Source organism: Perca fluviatilis, chromosome 4 (genome assembly GCF_010015445.1).
Source record: "Perca fluviatilis chromosome 4, GENO_Pfluv_1.0, whole genome shotgun sequence".
NCBI classification, from domain to species: domain Eukaryota; kingdom Metazoa; phylum Chordata; class Actinopteri; order Perciformes; family Percidae; genus Perca; species Perca fluviatilis.
The window spans coordinates 1,855,888-1,870,465 of NC_053115.1; the positions used below are offsets into that span (position 1 = coordinate 1,855,888).

The following is a 14,578-nucleotide window of genomic DNA, read 5'->3' on the forward strand; positions in this document are numbered from 1 at the left end:
AGTGGAATTATCAGAGGACAATCGTTCCTCTTTCGTGAAGTTGTAAGGCTCCACCGCTAAGAAATGAATTCTTTATGAAAGTCAGAGTTCTTCAGTATATCTATATTTAAAAGGTCCCATGGCATGAAAATGTCACTTTATGAGGTTTTTTAACATTAACATGAGTTCCCCCAGCCTGCCTATGGTCCCCCAGTGTTAGGGGATCACTAAGGTCTATATAAAAGACTTCAGATACAGTATTAGGGGACCACTAAGGTCTATATAAAAGAGACTTCAGATACAGCATTAGGGGACCACTAAGGTCTATATAAAAGCATCCAAAGAGAACCATGTCATGGGACCTTTATCCCCTCTTTACATCTGATCCACTCTCTGCTGCAGGAGCTCCAGCTGTCGGCCCACCTCGCTGGGCAGGTCGTCGTTCACCTGCACGGTAAGGTACCTCCTCACCTCCTCCACCTCCCTCTGCCAGAACTCCTGATCCAGGGAGAACAGCTCTGTGAGGTTCACGGCCCCCTGCAGCCCCTGCAGGTTCAGGGAATCACCGTATGGCAGGTAGCCCACGGCAGAGGGCATGGCGCCCGCCTCGCCGTTCACCCGCCTGAACATCCAGTCCAGCACGCGGATGTTGTCGCCGAAGCCGGGCCATAGGAATCCGGCGGTGGGGCTCTTGCGGAACCAGTTGACGTGAAAGATCTTGGGGAGCTTGGCGCCGGGGCGCTCAGCCATGCTCAGCCAGTGGGAGAGGTACTGGCCGAAGTTGTAGCCGAAGAAGGGGCGCATGGCGAAGGGGTCGTGCATGATCATCTTGCCTGCAGTAAAGAAGGGGGACAAAGAGGAGACAACATTTTTAGTCATCTCCATGGACATAAATCCATCCGTACGTACTGTACATCTAGTGTTTGCCACGTCGCTCACACTTCTAGATTAAAAACTTTACATAAATTAGTTTTGTTTAAAGGCAGCAATGGGGACTCGAGTTTGAGACTTCGACTCGAGTCTTAGTCGCACACACAGTGACTTCAGACTCGACTTGGACTTGTGAATAATCTTTATTTTTAGCAAATGTCTGATGAGCTGACCGTAACCTATAACCGACCTACAGTACGTAACACAGAATACGTGAGAGAGCGGCTGTGTCATTCATCAGAAGCTTCAGCTTTTAAAAACAAGGCCCAAACAAATGAAATGCTGAATGCAAAATACATCTACTGTAGCTCAGAGACTTGTGAGCATCTCTGCCTCAGGGTGAGGAAACAATCCATTGAATGGTGATTAGATTAGATACTGACCTTTGTGTTCAGCTGCAGCGGTGGCCTCCGACCTCATGGCTGCTCCAACAAACACACCGTGCTGCCAGCTGAAAGCCTCGTATACCAGAGGGACACCTGAACGGAAGCAGAGTCAGAAGTCATTGTTTTCTCCTTTCTACCCCTTTTCTTATTTTACTTATTTGATCCCACTGCATGCTGTCTCTCTCCTCTCCTCTCATTCTACCAGGGTTTCCCTGCAGGTCCTGCATGCTCACCTTCTGGCCTGCGGCCTCCGAATATGATGGCCTCGATGGGGACTCCCTCTGGGGATTCCCACAGCGGATCGATGATGGGACACTGCCCGGCCGGAGTGCAGAAACGTGAGTTGGGGTGAGCACAGGGTTCGCCTGGAGAGAGAGAGAGGGAGGGAGAGAGAGGGAGAGGAAGGGAGGGAGGGAGGGAGAGACAGAGAGAGAGAGAGAGAGAAGAGAGAGAGAGGAGAGACAGAGAGGGAGGAAGGGAGGGAGGGAGGGAGAGACAGAGAGAGAGAGAGAGAGAGAGAGGGAGAGAGAGAGAGGGAGGAAGGGGAGGGAGGGAGAGAGAGAGAGAGAGAGAGAGAGAGAGAGAGAGGAGAGACAGAGAGGGAGAGAGAGAGAGAGGGAGGGAGAGACAGAGAGAGAGAGAGAGAGAGAGAGAATGTTTAGTATCTGCATTTATATCATAATTATCCTGTTTTACTAGTATTATTAAATCAGATGTATTTACTCATTGTTGTTGTTTATATGTATGTTTGTTCTTATGCTTTGGCAACACAGATGTTTTTTTGTCATGCCAGTAAAGCAACATGAAATTGAAAATTGAAATAGACAGAGAATGTTAAGAAGATCGTTTCCTTACCCTTAAAATGTGATTTTCTCTAGTTTTTAGTCATGTGTTGCTCTTATAAACACACCACTGATCACCCTGCTAATGAAATGTTCTCTCTTTAATAAAAGTGTTCAATAAATCAGTTATTGTTCAGTAAAAGTGCTCCAAGGGGATCGAGGCCCACGTGTCACCCAACCCGTCTGCTGTATACGGCGTTCAAAATGCGTACAGATAACACGCCACTTGGCTTTAGAAAGTGGGCGTGTGTGTTTACGTGAAAGTCACGTTGGTTTTTGACATCCTGTTTTCTGGTGCTGTTAGCCTTAAGTTGACTTTCCTTTTCTAACCTCTTTATAAGATGAGTATAGAAGGTCTTACCGTCCTGCGAGCTCCAGGGCTGGTTCTTCCAGGAGGTGATGGTGACTCCGGTGGGCAGCGATTGGTCCATTCCCTCCCAGTACACTCCGCCGTCGCTGGTCTCGGCAACGTTGGTGAAAATGGTGTTCTTAACGATGGTCTCCATGGCGTTGGGGTTGGTGTTGACCGAGGTGCCGGGCGCAACTCCGAAAAAGCCATTCTCAGGGTTGATTGCACGCAGGTTGCCTGTAGCGGCAGGGACAGGCAACAAAGAAGAGGGAAATGTAAATAAATGAAAAATAGATTATAATATTTCTGTTAAATATTGGGTAACTTGAAGGTATTACATGAACCCTAGAGGGCTTTTTATGCTTCTGCATAGAATCACACACACTCACACACACACTCACACACAGACACACACACAGACACTCACACACACACTCACACACAGACACACACACAGACACTCACACACACACACATACACTCACACAGACACACACACAGACACACACACAGACACTCACACACACACACACACACTCACACAGACACACACACAGACACTCACACACACACACACTCACACAGACACACACGCAGACACACACACACATGCAGACACACACACAGACACACACACACACACACAGACACACACACAGACACACAGACACACACGCAGACACACACACACACACACACACACACACACACACACACACACACACACACACACACACACACACACACACACACCCGCAGACACACACACACACACACACACACACACACACACACACACACACACACACACACACACACACACACACACAGTATAAACATCAGGCCACTTACGTAGGCTACGGCGAAAGCTGTGCATGGAGCCTCCTCAGAACCATAAAACGGCCTTAACCATAACACTAACCGTAACCCTAACCATAACTTGTCATGACATATAACGAATGTCACTTACTAAAAGACGCGTTATGTCATAAACGTTTATGACCCGTCCATGACAGTATCATGTCACTCTTATGTAGATACCTTCATGTAAAGTGTAACCCAAATATTGTTGAAATTTGAATGCTCCCGATGTTAAATTGAGTCCCTCACCTTGGTGGTCAAACTTCATCCAGGCGATGTCGTCTCCCACGCACTCGACCTTCCAGCCCGGCAGCGTGGGACACAGCATGGCCAGGTTGGTCTTCCCACAGGCGCTGGGGAACGCTGCCGCCATGTACTTCTTCTCCCCCGCAGGGTTGGTCACGCCCAGGATCTGAGCATGAGACAAACATTCGGCTTGGTCAGGTTGGTGGTGATGGTGATGGAGCAGTGGATATGACACATTGGTGTGGGAGACCTGGGTTCAATTCCCACTGTGATACATCAACTAATGTGTCCCAGAGCAAGGCACTTAACCACTAGTTGCTCCATAGGTGTGTTACCTCTGACATATATAGATCAATTGTACGTCGATTTGGATAAAAGCATCTAAATGACATGTAATGATATGTAATGTAATGTTGTGGAGAGTCCCTATGATATATTATTATATATGTTATATGTAGGCTATGATATATTGGGTAACACTTTACTTGAAGGTATCGACATAATCGTGACATGACGCTGTCATGAATATGTCATAAACCTTATAAACAAGTCATGAATGTTTATGACTTCTGTCATTAAGTGGCATTCAGCTTTTGTCATGACAAGTTGGCATTGTTTGGGTTGTCTTAATTATGACAAGTTGACATTAATCAAAGTGACATTACCAGAAGTTGTCTTGGTCATGACAAGTTGACATTACATTTGTTTGGGATGTCTTTGTAATGAGAAGTTGACATTAACCAGGATGACATTACCAGAGGATGTCTTGGTCATGACAACTTGACATAATGTCATGTAATGTTTAATGTCCAGTTGTCATTACAAAGACATCCCAAACAAATGTAATGTCAACTTGTCGTGACCAAGACAACTTCTGGTAATGTCACTTTGATTAATGTCAACTTGTCATAATTAAGACAACCCAAACAATGTCAACTTGTCATGACAAAAACAGAATGGCAGTTAATGACAGAAGTCATAAACATTCATGACTTGTTTATAAAGTTTATGACACATTCATGACAGTGTGATGTCATAGTTATGACAGTGTCATGTCACAATTATGTCGATACCACCAAGTAAAGTGTTACCCAACATTGTTTTCTTGTCGTTCTTTACCAGCATGTGCTCTGCCAGCCAGCCCTCCTCTTTGGCGATACGAGAGGCGATGCGCAGAGCGAAGCACTTCTTGCCCAGCAGCGAGTTTCCTCCGTAGCCGCTACCGAACGACACGATCTGCCGGCCGTCTGGGATGTGGGCCACTAGCGTCTGCTCGGGGTTACAGGGCCAGCTGTTCACCAAGGGCTCTGAAAGACAAATGGGTTTATGTGAATCAGTGGACAGCATGAGCTTGGAGGACGGAAGAAAATGTCGCTATATTACAACTAAATATAGTACTCGGTAGCACCTGGGTGGTAATTATGATTGTAGCATTAGTATGTGTAGTAAAAGACCCAAACGGAGTCTGCAGATTTCAGCGGTGATGCAGAATGAAAATCTATGGAAATTAGCGGAGCGAAGGGCTGGCTTCTGGGGCTCCAGCCCCAAATGTTTTCTCAAAAGCCCCAAATCTTTTAGGGTTTTAAAATAACTTCCCCTCAGTCTCTATGACGGGAGTGGCAAATTGCAAAACAATTAGACACAAATGGGATGTATAGGCTCTACAAGATTGCTTTTCCTCGACAAACTTTAATTTTCCCAAATTAATGTACAGATTTGTAGGCAATCAATTATCAAATATCTTGAAAAATAGTACATATAGCTGTTAAATGGAGCATGCCTACCATATGTTTGGGCCGAGCCTACGGTCTGGCTCTGCCCCTGATTCTGAGTTTATTTTTTAATTCTTTAATTTGTTTAAAATTCTGCTGCAGAGTCCGTGTGCCCTGCTTATGACAGCATCACAATCAGTCGTAGTAGAATCAGTAGTAACGCTAGTCACTGTGATTTCACCATTTATTAAAACTAGTATCAGTGGCAGCAGTAGTAACATTACTGTACTAAAAGAGTAAAGTACATATCAGCGCTAATAGTGGTTGTAATGCTCAATGGTGTTTTATGCCCCCAACATTGCCTTCCAGGCAGCTAACCCTAACCTTAACCCTAAACATAACCATTGCCGCGCTGCCTCGAAGGCAACGTTGGGGGCTTAAAACACCCAACACCGGCTGTAATACTAGAAGTGCAACAGAAGTACCAGTACTTTAGTATTTAAGGAAGTATTCATCATTGCCTTAGTGCTGCTGAATGACAGAAAACGAGTTGATGTGTGTTGACGTACTTTTGAGCGGCAGAGGACAGCCGACGGAGTGCAGACAGCGGACAAACTCTCCTGTCCCCAGAGCGGACAGCACAGCCGTCCCCATGCGGGTCATCACCCTCATACTGGCCACCACGTAGGGGGAGTCTGTCAGCTGCACTCCCATCTTAGACAGGGGGGAGCCCACCGGACCCATGCTGAAGGGAATCACGTACATGGTGCGGCCTGAGGAGAGAGAGTCAGAGAAGTTGTGTATTATTAAACCACCCAGAGCTCTCAGGTCGTCTTGGTCCGGTAATAAATAATAATATAATATAAATACAAAGATAAACAACTATATATATATATATATATATATATATATATATATATATATATATATATATATATATATAGTTTACCTTTGTATTTTATTTATATAGATAGATAGATAGATAGATAGATAGATAGATAGATAGATAGATAGATAGATAGATAGGAGCACCTTGTTCAATTGCATTTGTCTGTTCTGGATGTTCAAAAATATAAAACAATAAAAAGTTGATCTAAAAAAAACTAAAAAGGAGCATAAAATGGCCACATTAAAGAGCGGCTTGTGTATCGCTAAGGCCACAGAGTCAAAATTAAATATTTTATTAAAAATGTAATAACTTATTTCACCAGTGAATTCCTGTTAACGACCAAAACAACCAATGGATGGGAAAAGGGTATTTTACAATAACTTTGAATGCACCACGAGGCTGGTGAGGCTGAGTCTGTGTTTTTCAGACAACAGCAGCTACAGTCTGGTGTTAGAATCCTCTCCAGTGAAATGCAGACACACTTTTACACCGTTTAGCTGTCAGCATTTTAACCGTGTTTACTCCAGCTGCTAGCTAACGGTAGGCTAACGTTACCTGCTGTCGAGTGTAGTGTTGACTAGCTAACGGTAGGCTAACGTTACCTGCTGCCAGGTGTAGTGTTTACTAGCTAACGGTCGGCTAACGTTACCTGCTGCTAAGTGTAGTGTTTACTAGCTAACGGTCGGCTAACGTTACCTGCTGCTAAGTATAGTGTTGACTAGCTAACGGTAGGCTAACGTTACCTGCTGCCAGGTGTAGTGTTTACTAGCTAAAGGTAGGCTAACGTTACCTGCTGCTAAGTGTAGTGTTTACTAGCTAACGGTAGGCTAACGTTACGTACTGCCGAGTGTTACCTGCTGCTGAGTGCGGCAATGTTTCAGTTCCCTCTAATGTCCATTTTCGGAGCATCAGAGAGAATCGGAGGCATTTAAGTGGCACCGAAATAAGGCACCGAAATCCACGTTGCTTATTAATAATATTATTTTTCTCAGTTTTGATTTTATTGCATTTGTTGATCCTGTTTGGATAAAATTGTCTAGACAAAATAGGCTAAATTGAGTCACACATGGTTCTCTGTGGTACCTTTCATGCAGCCGGGGAACCGCTCATCCATCGCCTTGTCGAATTCTTCCGGGGACATCCAGCGGCCCAGCTGGCTGACTCCGCCCCCCAGCGGCGTGGGCACCGTGTCCCTCTGGTCCCGGGTCACAATCACAGTCTTACTCTCCACACGAGCCACATCCCGCGGGTCGGTCCTGGCCAACCAGCTGCAGCAGGAGGGAGAGGAGGAGGGAGGGAATGGAGGTGGGAAGTGAAAGAGGGAGAGGAGGAAGGGAGGAGAAGGATTGAAGGAGAAATTTATTGCATTTCATATTTTCTTTTGTTTTTTGCACAGTAATGGAACAAGTTTGTTATCAGAAAACAAGTTGATAGAGGCTGCAGGATCTTTGTTTGTTGAACTCGCGCCTGTTGAGCCTGAAGCGATGCTCACTGAGGATGTCTGTTTGTTGTCTGCTGCTACGCCGGTGAACTCTGACCGAATGAGCTGGACTTACTGGTCCAGCCCGGTCTCCCAGAACTCTGTGAAATGATCACGAACTATTAACGCATTATTTGGTGGTGACACGAATGTGTGAAAACTCTGTGTGGCCACCACGGAAAACAATGCCAATATAAAGTCAATGAGAAGATGACGTAGCATTAAGAGCGACTATAAAGCCCGAAAATCTGCATATTGTTCTTCTTCACCTAAACCCAACTGTCCCGTTCTTCTTTACCTAAACCAAACTGTCCCGTTCTTCTTTACCTAAACCCAACTGTCCCGTTCTTCGTTACCTAAACCCAACTGTCCCGTTCTTCTTCACCTAAACCCAACTGTCCCGTTCTTCTTCACCTAAACCCAACTGTCCCGTTCTTCTTTACCTAAACCCATCTGTCCTGTTCTTCTTCACCTAAACCCAACTGTCCCGTTCTTCTTTACCTAAACCCAACTGTCCCGTTCTTCTTTACCTAAACCCAACTGTCCCGTTCTTCTTTACCTAAACCCAACTGTCCCGTTCTTCTTTACCTAAACCCAACTGTCCCGTTCTTCTTTACCTAAACCCAACTGTCCCGTTCTTCTTTACCTAAACCCAACTGTCCCGTTCTTCTTTACCTAAACCCAACTGTCCCGTTCTTCTTTACCTAAACCCAACTGTCCCGTTCTTCTTTACCTAAACCCAACTGTCCCGTTCTTCTTCACCTAAACCCAACTGTCCCGTTCTTCTTTACCTAAACCCAACTGTCCCGTTCTTCTTTACCTAAACCCAACTGTCCCGTTCTTCTTTACCTAACCCAACTGTCCCGTTCTTCTTTACCTAAACCCAACTGTCCCGTTCTTCTTTACCTAACCCAACTGTCCCGTTCTTCTTTATCTAAACCCAACTGTCCCGTTCTTCTTTACCTAAACCCAACTGTCCCGTTCTTCTTTACCTAAACCCAACTGTCCCGTTCTTCTTTACCTAAACCCAACTGTCCCGTTCTTCTTTACCTAAGCCCATCTGTCCTGTTCTTCTTCACCTAAACCCAACTGTCCGTTCTTCTTTACCTAAACCCAACTGTCCCGTTCTTCTTTACCTAAACCCAACTGTCCCGTTCTTCTTTACCTAAACCCAACTGTCCCGTTCTTCTTTACCTAAACCCAACTGTCCCGTTCTTCTTTACCTAAACCCAACTGTCCCGTTCTTCTTTACCTAAACCCACCTGTCCCGTTCTTCTTTACCTAAACCCAACTGTCCCGTTCTTCTTTACCTAAACCCAACTGTCCCGTTCTTCTTCACCTAAACCCAACTGTCCCGTTCTTCTTTACCTAAACCCAACTGTCCCGTTCTTCTTCACCTAAACCCAACTGTCCCGTTCTTCTTTACCTAAACCCAACTGTCCCGTTCTTCTTTACCTAAACCCAACTGTCCCGTTCTTCTTTATCTAAACCCAACTGTCCCGTTCTTCTTTACCTAAACCCAACTGTCCCGTTCTTCTTTACCTAAACCCAACTGTCCTGTTCTTCTTTATCTAAACCCAACTGTCCCGTTCTTCTTTATCTAAACCCAACTGTCCCGTTCTTCTTTATCTAAACCCAACTGTCCCGTTCTTCTTTACCTAAACCCAACTGTCCCGTTCTTCTTTACCTAAACCCAACTGTACCGTTCTTCTTTACCTAAACCAAACTGTCCCGTTCTTCTTTACCTAAACCAAACTGTCCCGTTCTTCTTTACCTAAACCAAACTGTCCCGTTCTTCTTTACCTAAACCCAACTGTCCCGTTCTTCTTTATCTAAACCCAACTGTCCCGTTCTTCTTTACCTAAACCCAACTGTCCCGTTCTTCTTTACCTAAACCAAACTGTCCCGTTCTTCTTTATCTAAACCCAACTGTCCCGTTCTTCTTTATCTAAACCCAACTGTCCCGTTCTTCTTTATCTAAACCCAACTGTCCCGTTCTTCTTTATCTAAACCCAACTGTCCCGTTCTTCTTTACCTAAACCCAACTGTCCCGTTCTTCTTTACCTAAACCAAACTGTCCCGTTCTTCTTTATCTAAACCCAACTGTCCCGTTCTTCTTCACCTAAACCCAACTGTCCCGTTCTTCTTCACCTAAACCCAACTGTCCCGTTCTTCTTCACCTAAACCCAACTGTCCCGTTCTTCTTTACCTAAACCCAACTGTCCCGTTCTTCTTTACCTAAACCCAACTGTCCCGTTCTTCTTTATCTAAACCCAACTGTCCCGTTCTTCTTTACCTAAACCCAACTGTCCCGTTCTTCTTTACCTAAACCCAACTGTCCTGTTCTTCTTTATCTAAACCCAACTGTCCCGTTCTTCTTTATCTAAACCCAACTGTCCCGTTCTTCTTTATCTAAACCCAACTGTCCCGTTCTTCTTTACCTAAACCCAACTGTCCCGTTCTTCTTCACCTAAACCCAACTGTACCGTTCTTCTTTACCTAAACCAAACTGTCCCGTTCTTCTTTACCTAAACCAAACTGTCCCGTTCTTCTTTACCTAAACCCAACTGTCCCGTTCTTCTTTACCTAAACCCAACTGTCCCGTTCTTCTTTATCTAAACCCAACTGTCCCGTTCTTCTTTACCTAAACCCAACTGTCCCGTTCTTCTTTACCTAAACCAAACTGTCCCGTTCTTCTTTATCTAAACCCAACTGTCCCGTTCTTCTTTATCTAAACCCAACTGTCCCGTTCTTCTTTATCTAAACCCAACTGTCCCGTTCTTCTTTATCTAAACCCAACTGTCCCGTTCTTCTTTACCTAAACCCAACTGTCCCGTTCTTCTTTACCTAAACCAAACTGTCCCGTTCTTCTTTACCTAAACCAAACTGTCCCGTTCTTCTTTACCTAAACCCAACTGTCCCGTTCTTCTTTATCTAAACCCAACTGTCCCGTTCTTCTTTATCTAAACCCAACTGTCCCGTTCTTCTTTACCTAAACCCAACTGTCCCGTTCTTCTTTATCTAAACCCAACTGTCCCGTTCTTCTTTACCTAAACCCAACTGTCCCGTTCTTCTTCACCTAAACCCAACTGTCCCGTTCTTCTTTATCTAAACCCAACTGTCCCGTTCTTCTTTATCTAAACCCAACTGTCCCGTTCTTCTTTATCTAAACCCAACTGTCCTGTTCTTCTTCACCTAAACCCAACTGTCCCATTCTCCTTTACCTAAACCCAACTGTCCCGTTGTTGTGTCATGGAAACGTAAGCCCACCCCCAACCTTTTCCTTAACTTAACCTCTCAAGGATCAGTGTACCGTGGACGGCACACTTTGTGGCTGTGGTGTCGCTGTAACCTCCACTCATAAACGTTTTTATAACTTTAAAGCATTAATATACAGCTATGCGACACACCAATTGAAAGCTTAGCCTTTCACGATTCAGTTAAGCCCACACACAAAGCATACGATGATTTATAACAATTATACAAATGTTCATTTCACAGAATTCTTCCGTGGGCCCATCACAGAATTTTCGGCAATTCTGTGAAACTGCCACAGATGTTGAGTTAAAGGGCTGTGTTTATTTCATGGTATTCTGTGAGATCAGGTTGGCTGGTTGGTCAGAATGTTGAATGGTTGCACAAATGTTGTTCATTTCAACAGCTGCTGATGACTAACTGATGCACATTGTCTTTAACAACATGACTGTGTCCATTTTGTCACCTATTTTTAATTTAGTCTTAGTCTTATGCCAAATTTCCTTGTTAGTTTTAGGCATATTTAGTCATTCACATATCCTTTTTTGTTAGTCAAGTTTTAGTTAATTAAATGTCTCGTCATTTTTGTCTAGTTTTAGTCAAAAGATTTTAGTCTTTTTTTTAAATAAATTATTTCTGAGATTATTTCTGTCAAATTGTTATATAAAAATAAATGATATAAAGTTATATAAATATCGAGCCTCTTCCTTATATCACCAGTAAATTGCTGTTAAACAACAAAAACAAACACTGGATGGGAAAAGGGTATTTTACAATAACTTTGAATGCAACACGAGGCTGGCGAGGCGAGTTTCAAGTGAACGCACCGTCTGTGTTGTTTTTCGTGTCGTACGTCTCGATGTTGGAGTCCTCTCCAGTGAAATACAGACAAACTTTTACACCGTTTAGCTGTCAGCATTTTAACCGTGTTTACTCCAGCTGTGTAACCGTGTTTACTCCAGCTGCTAGCTAACGGCAAGATAACGTTAGCTGCTGCCAAGTGTAGTGTTAACTAGCTAATGTTAGGCTAACGGTAGGCTAACGTTAGCTGCTGCCAAGTATAGTGTTAACTAGCGTCCCATGCAGCGATATTTCGGTTGCCTCTAACAACCGTTTAGGAGCATCAGAGAGCAGCGCAGACATTTCAGTGCCACCGAAATCCACGTTGCTGTTCGGTCCGGTCGTTAAGGCACCAGGTCTCGGTACCCAACCCTAGTAACAGCTGAATATTCTATCTCAGGATGGAAAAGTAGAGACGATTGTAGACGAAAGTGAAGAGAGATTTTATCTTAGTTTTTATTTTAAAAACATTTCAGTCTCGTCTTTTTTCGTCAACAACAATGCTGATAATGTAGTCTTAGTCAGCGTTCTGGGACACTGGTGCAGTCTCGTCATCATCTCGTCTTAGTCACGGGACGAAATTAACACTAGCCAATTGCTTTGGGTTACCGTCTCGGTTACACAGACCAGATTGGGAGTCAGGTCATCAGTAAACATTTCTTTCATCTCACCCATGTCATACTTTTACTTTGTGGCCCACACCAAAAAAACCTTACAATTTTGAACAGTTGTCCTGTGATAAAACACTACTGTGACTCCAGAAACCATGCACGGCCCCAGCCGACCTACCAGTTCTCATATTTGGTAAGCTTCTTGATCATCCCCTGCTCCTCCAGCTGAGTCAGGATGGCTCGGTTCTCCTCGTCAGAGCCGTCGCAGATGTGGAGGCAGTCGGGCTGGCACAGACTCACGCTGGCGTCCACAAACTGCTTGATGGCCGGGCTGAGGGCGCTCAGATCGCCCTGCAGGATCCTGGGACCGTTCGGTTTCTGGGACGGGAGCTGAGGAGGCATGATGGCGGAGGAGTCTGGAGAGAGCGAGCCGATGGACGGAGAAAGACACGAGAGGAAGTCTAGGAGTGGACCGGCCTAGAGAGAAGACAGGTGTGGGGAGTCAAAGAAAGGTAGAAGTATGAATGGACAAAAAGAGGGCACGATGAAAAAGCAGGGGAGGAGAGAGAATTAGCATGAGGGGTGAAGAAGAGTGGGGAAGAGGGCAATAAAGGGGAGCAAGAAGAGGCAAATAAAGGAGGTAATAAATCAGAGATAAGAGTAAAAAAGAGAGGAGGGTAAAGTGATGGGGATAAAAGAGAGAAAGATTAGAACAATGTCCATATAATAATGACTCATTTTAAAAATCTCCTTCAGTTGACATAATTTTCCGTTAGATTTCCCCTAGTTCAGGGATCTTCAACAGGGGGTCCGGGACCCCTAGGGGGTCCTCAGATTCACTGCAGGGGGGCCTCCAAATTATTGTTTATTTTTGAAAGTGTTTTCAAAAATGAAAATGTCTTAACAAGAATCCAACATATTATTAGCAAATATAAATCCCCTCTGCTTACTGGCCTATCAGAGTGAGGTAGTCATTAAGGTAGCCATCCACAGATACAGTTAATAAGGATTCACTGTGCCACAGGTATGTTTAACATTAAAAGATGGTATATAATGTCATGCCAACAATTGTTATTTTAATAGCGTAGTAGATATACAAAAAAAGGTGTGTATAAAGGCTTTAGGCCACCCTACACACTTTTGTAGGCCAAGTTTAATATGCAACTTAATTGTATGCAACACATGTAGTAGGGGGTCCCTGCTCCATCTCTCTTTCAGTTAAGGGGTCCTTGGTTTAAAAAAAGTTGAAAACCTCTGCCCTAGTTCATACAATTTTGCACAAGAACCACACATTTGAAGCAAGTGCTGCAGCCTCCAGCTTAGGCAGACTGTGGGTGATGTGACATCATTCATTCATAGCCTCCATAAGCCTCCCCCCATGCTGAGTTGCACTAAAAAGAAAGAGCATCAGCTTACCTTCAGTAGTTAGTGTGGAGCAGAGAGCCTTTAGCTTGGCCTCATCAGTCGAGGGGTCTCTGTTGGCAGAAGAACTGAGAACTGTTTCTCCTTCTGGGTCTATTGTATCTGCTGTGAAGAGGGTTGGCTCCTTTTATACCCTGGGACGTCCCAGAAGAGGAGGGAGGAGGAGGAAGAGGAGGAGGAGGAGGAGGAGGCTTGTCCTCTGAGTTTTTTGCATGAACCTGTTGTTCCCTGCAGATATGAAAAACACTGTTACAGTCCGGTCCGGTGAATGATTAATCGGCAACGAGAGGTAACGTAGTCTCGGTGTAACCGGTTCCATCTGCCCCCAGCTGATAGCTGATAGCTGGAAGTCGGCTCAAATCCCCAAAAGAGAGAGAGAGAGACAGACAGTTTTGTCGTCAGTACTACTGGCACTATCTCTCTCTCTCTCTCTCTCTCTCTCTCTCTCTCTGTCTCTCTCTCTCTCTCTCTCTCTCTCTCTCTCTAACACACTCATTCCTGAAAAGGGAAAGCCAAGGGTCATAATGTCTGGGTGTGTGTACAGTTTGTCCTTTTCTTTTTGTTTCAAACGTCAGTGCAACACTAGCTAAGTTTCCATCCACTCGTCAATCAAATTATCTGAAGTTCGGTAAAGAAACTCATGCTAATAAAGCTGAGTGTGAAAGTGTGTTTCCATCCAACGGCTTTAAAGTGAATAAAAACCTGTTGCGTAATGACGTCACATGCTGTTTTGCGATTAAATTGATATATCGAATTGATTTGAGACATTTTAAGGT

General features: G+C 44.5%; 1 protein-coding gene across 1 annotated transcript; it reads right to left on the bottom strand.

Moving 5' to 3' along the window:
* Positions 1-225: 225 nt before the first annotated feature.
* On the bottom strand, positions 226-13,950 carry pck1 (phosphoenolpyruvate carboxykinase 1 (soluble)). Its single transcript, XM_039798843.1, has 10 exons — positions 13,797-13,950; positions 12,559-12,857; positions 7,278-7,462; positions 5,875-6,078; positions 4,713-4,900; positions 3,597-3,759; positions 2,499-2,723; positions 1,529-1,660; positions 1,293-1,388; positions 226-812 (listed from the first exon to the last, which is right to left on the bottom strand). The coding sequence occupies exons 2-10, from the start codon at positions 12,780-12,782 to the stop codon at positions 355-357; spliced, it is 1,875 nt and encodes a 624-aa protein (XP_039654777.1). The 5' UTR covers positions 12,783-12,857; positions 13,797-13,950; the 3' UTR covers positions 226-354.
* Between the last annotated feature and the right edge of the window lie 628 nt (positions 13,951-14,578).

Excerpts from the sequence above, each read along its gene's own strand:
- pck1 (XM_039798843.1), bottom strand. The coding sequence starts at position 12,782 with ATGCCTCCTCAGCTCCCGTCCCAGAAACCGAACGGTCCCAGGATCCTG. Across the intron at positions 6,079-7,277 it reads GTTCCCCGGCTGCATGAAAG|GCCGCACCATGTACGTGATT; the intron begins GTACCACAGAGA and ends CTCTCTCCTCAG. Across the intron at positions 1,661-2,498 it reads GCCCTGGAGCTCGCAGGACG|GCGAACCCTGTGCTCACCCC; the intron begins GTAAGACCTTCT and ends CTCTCTCTCCAG.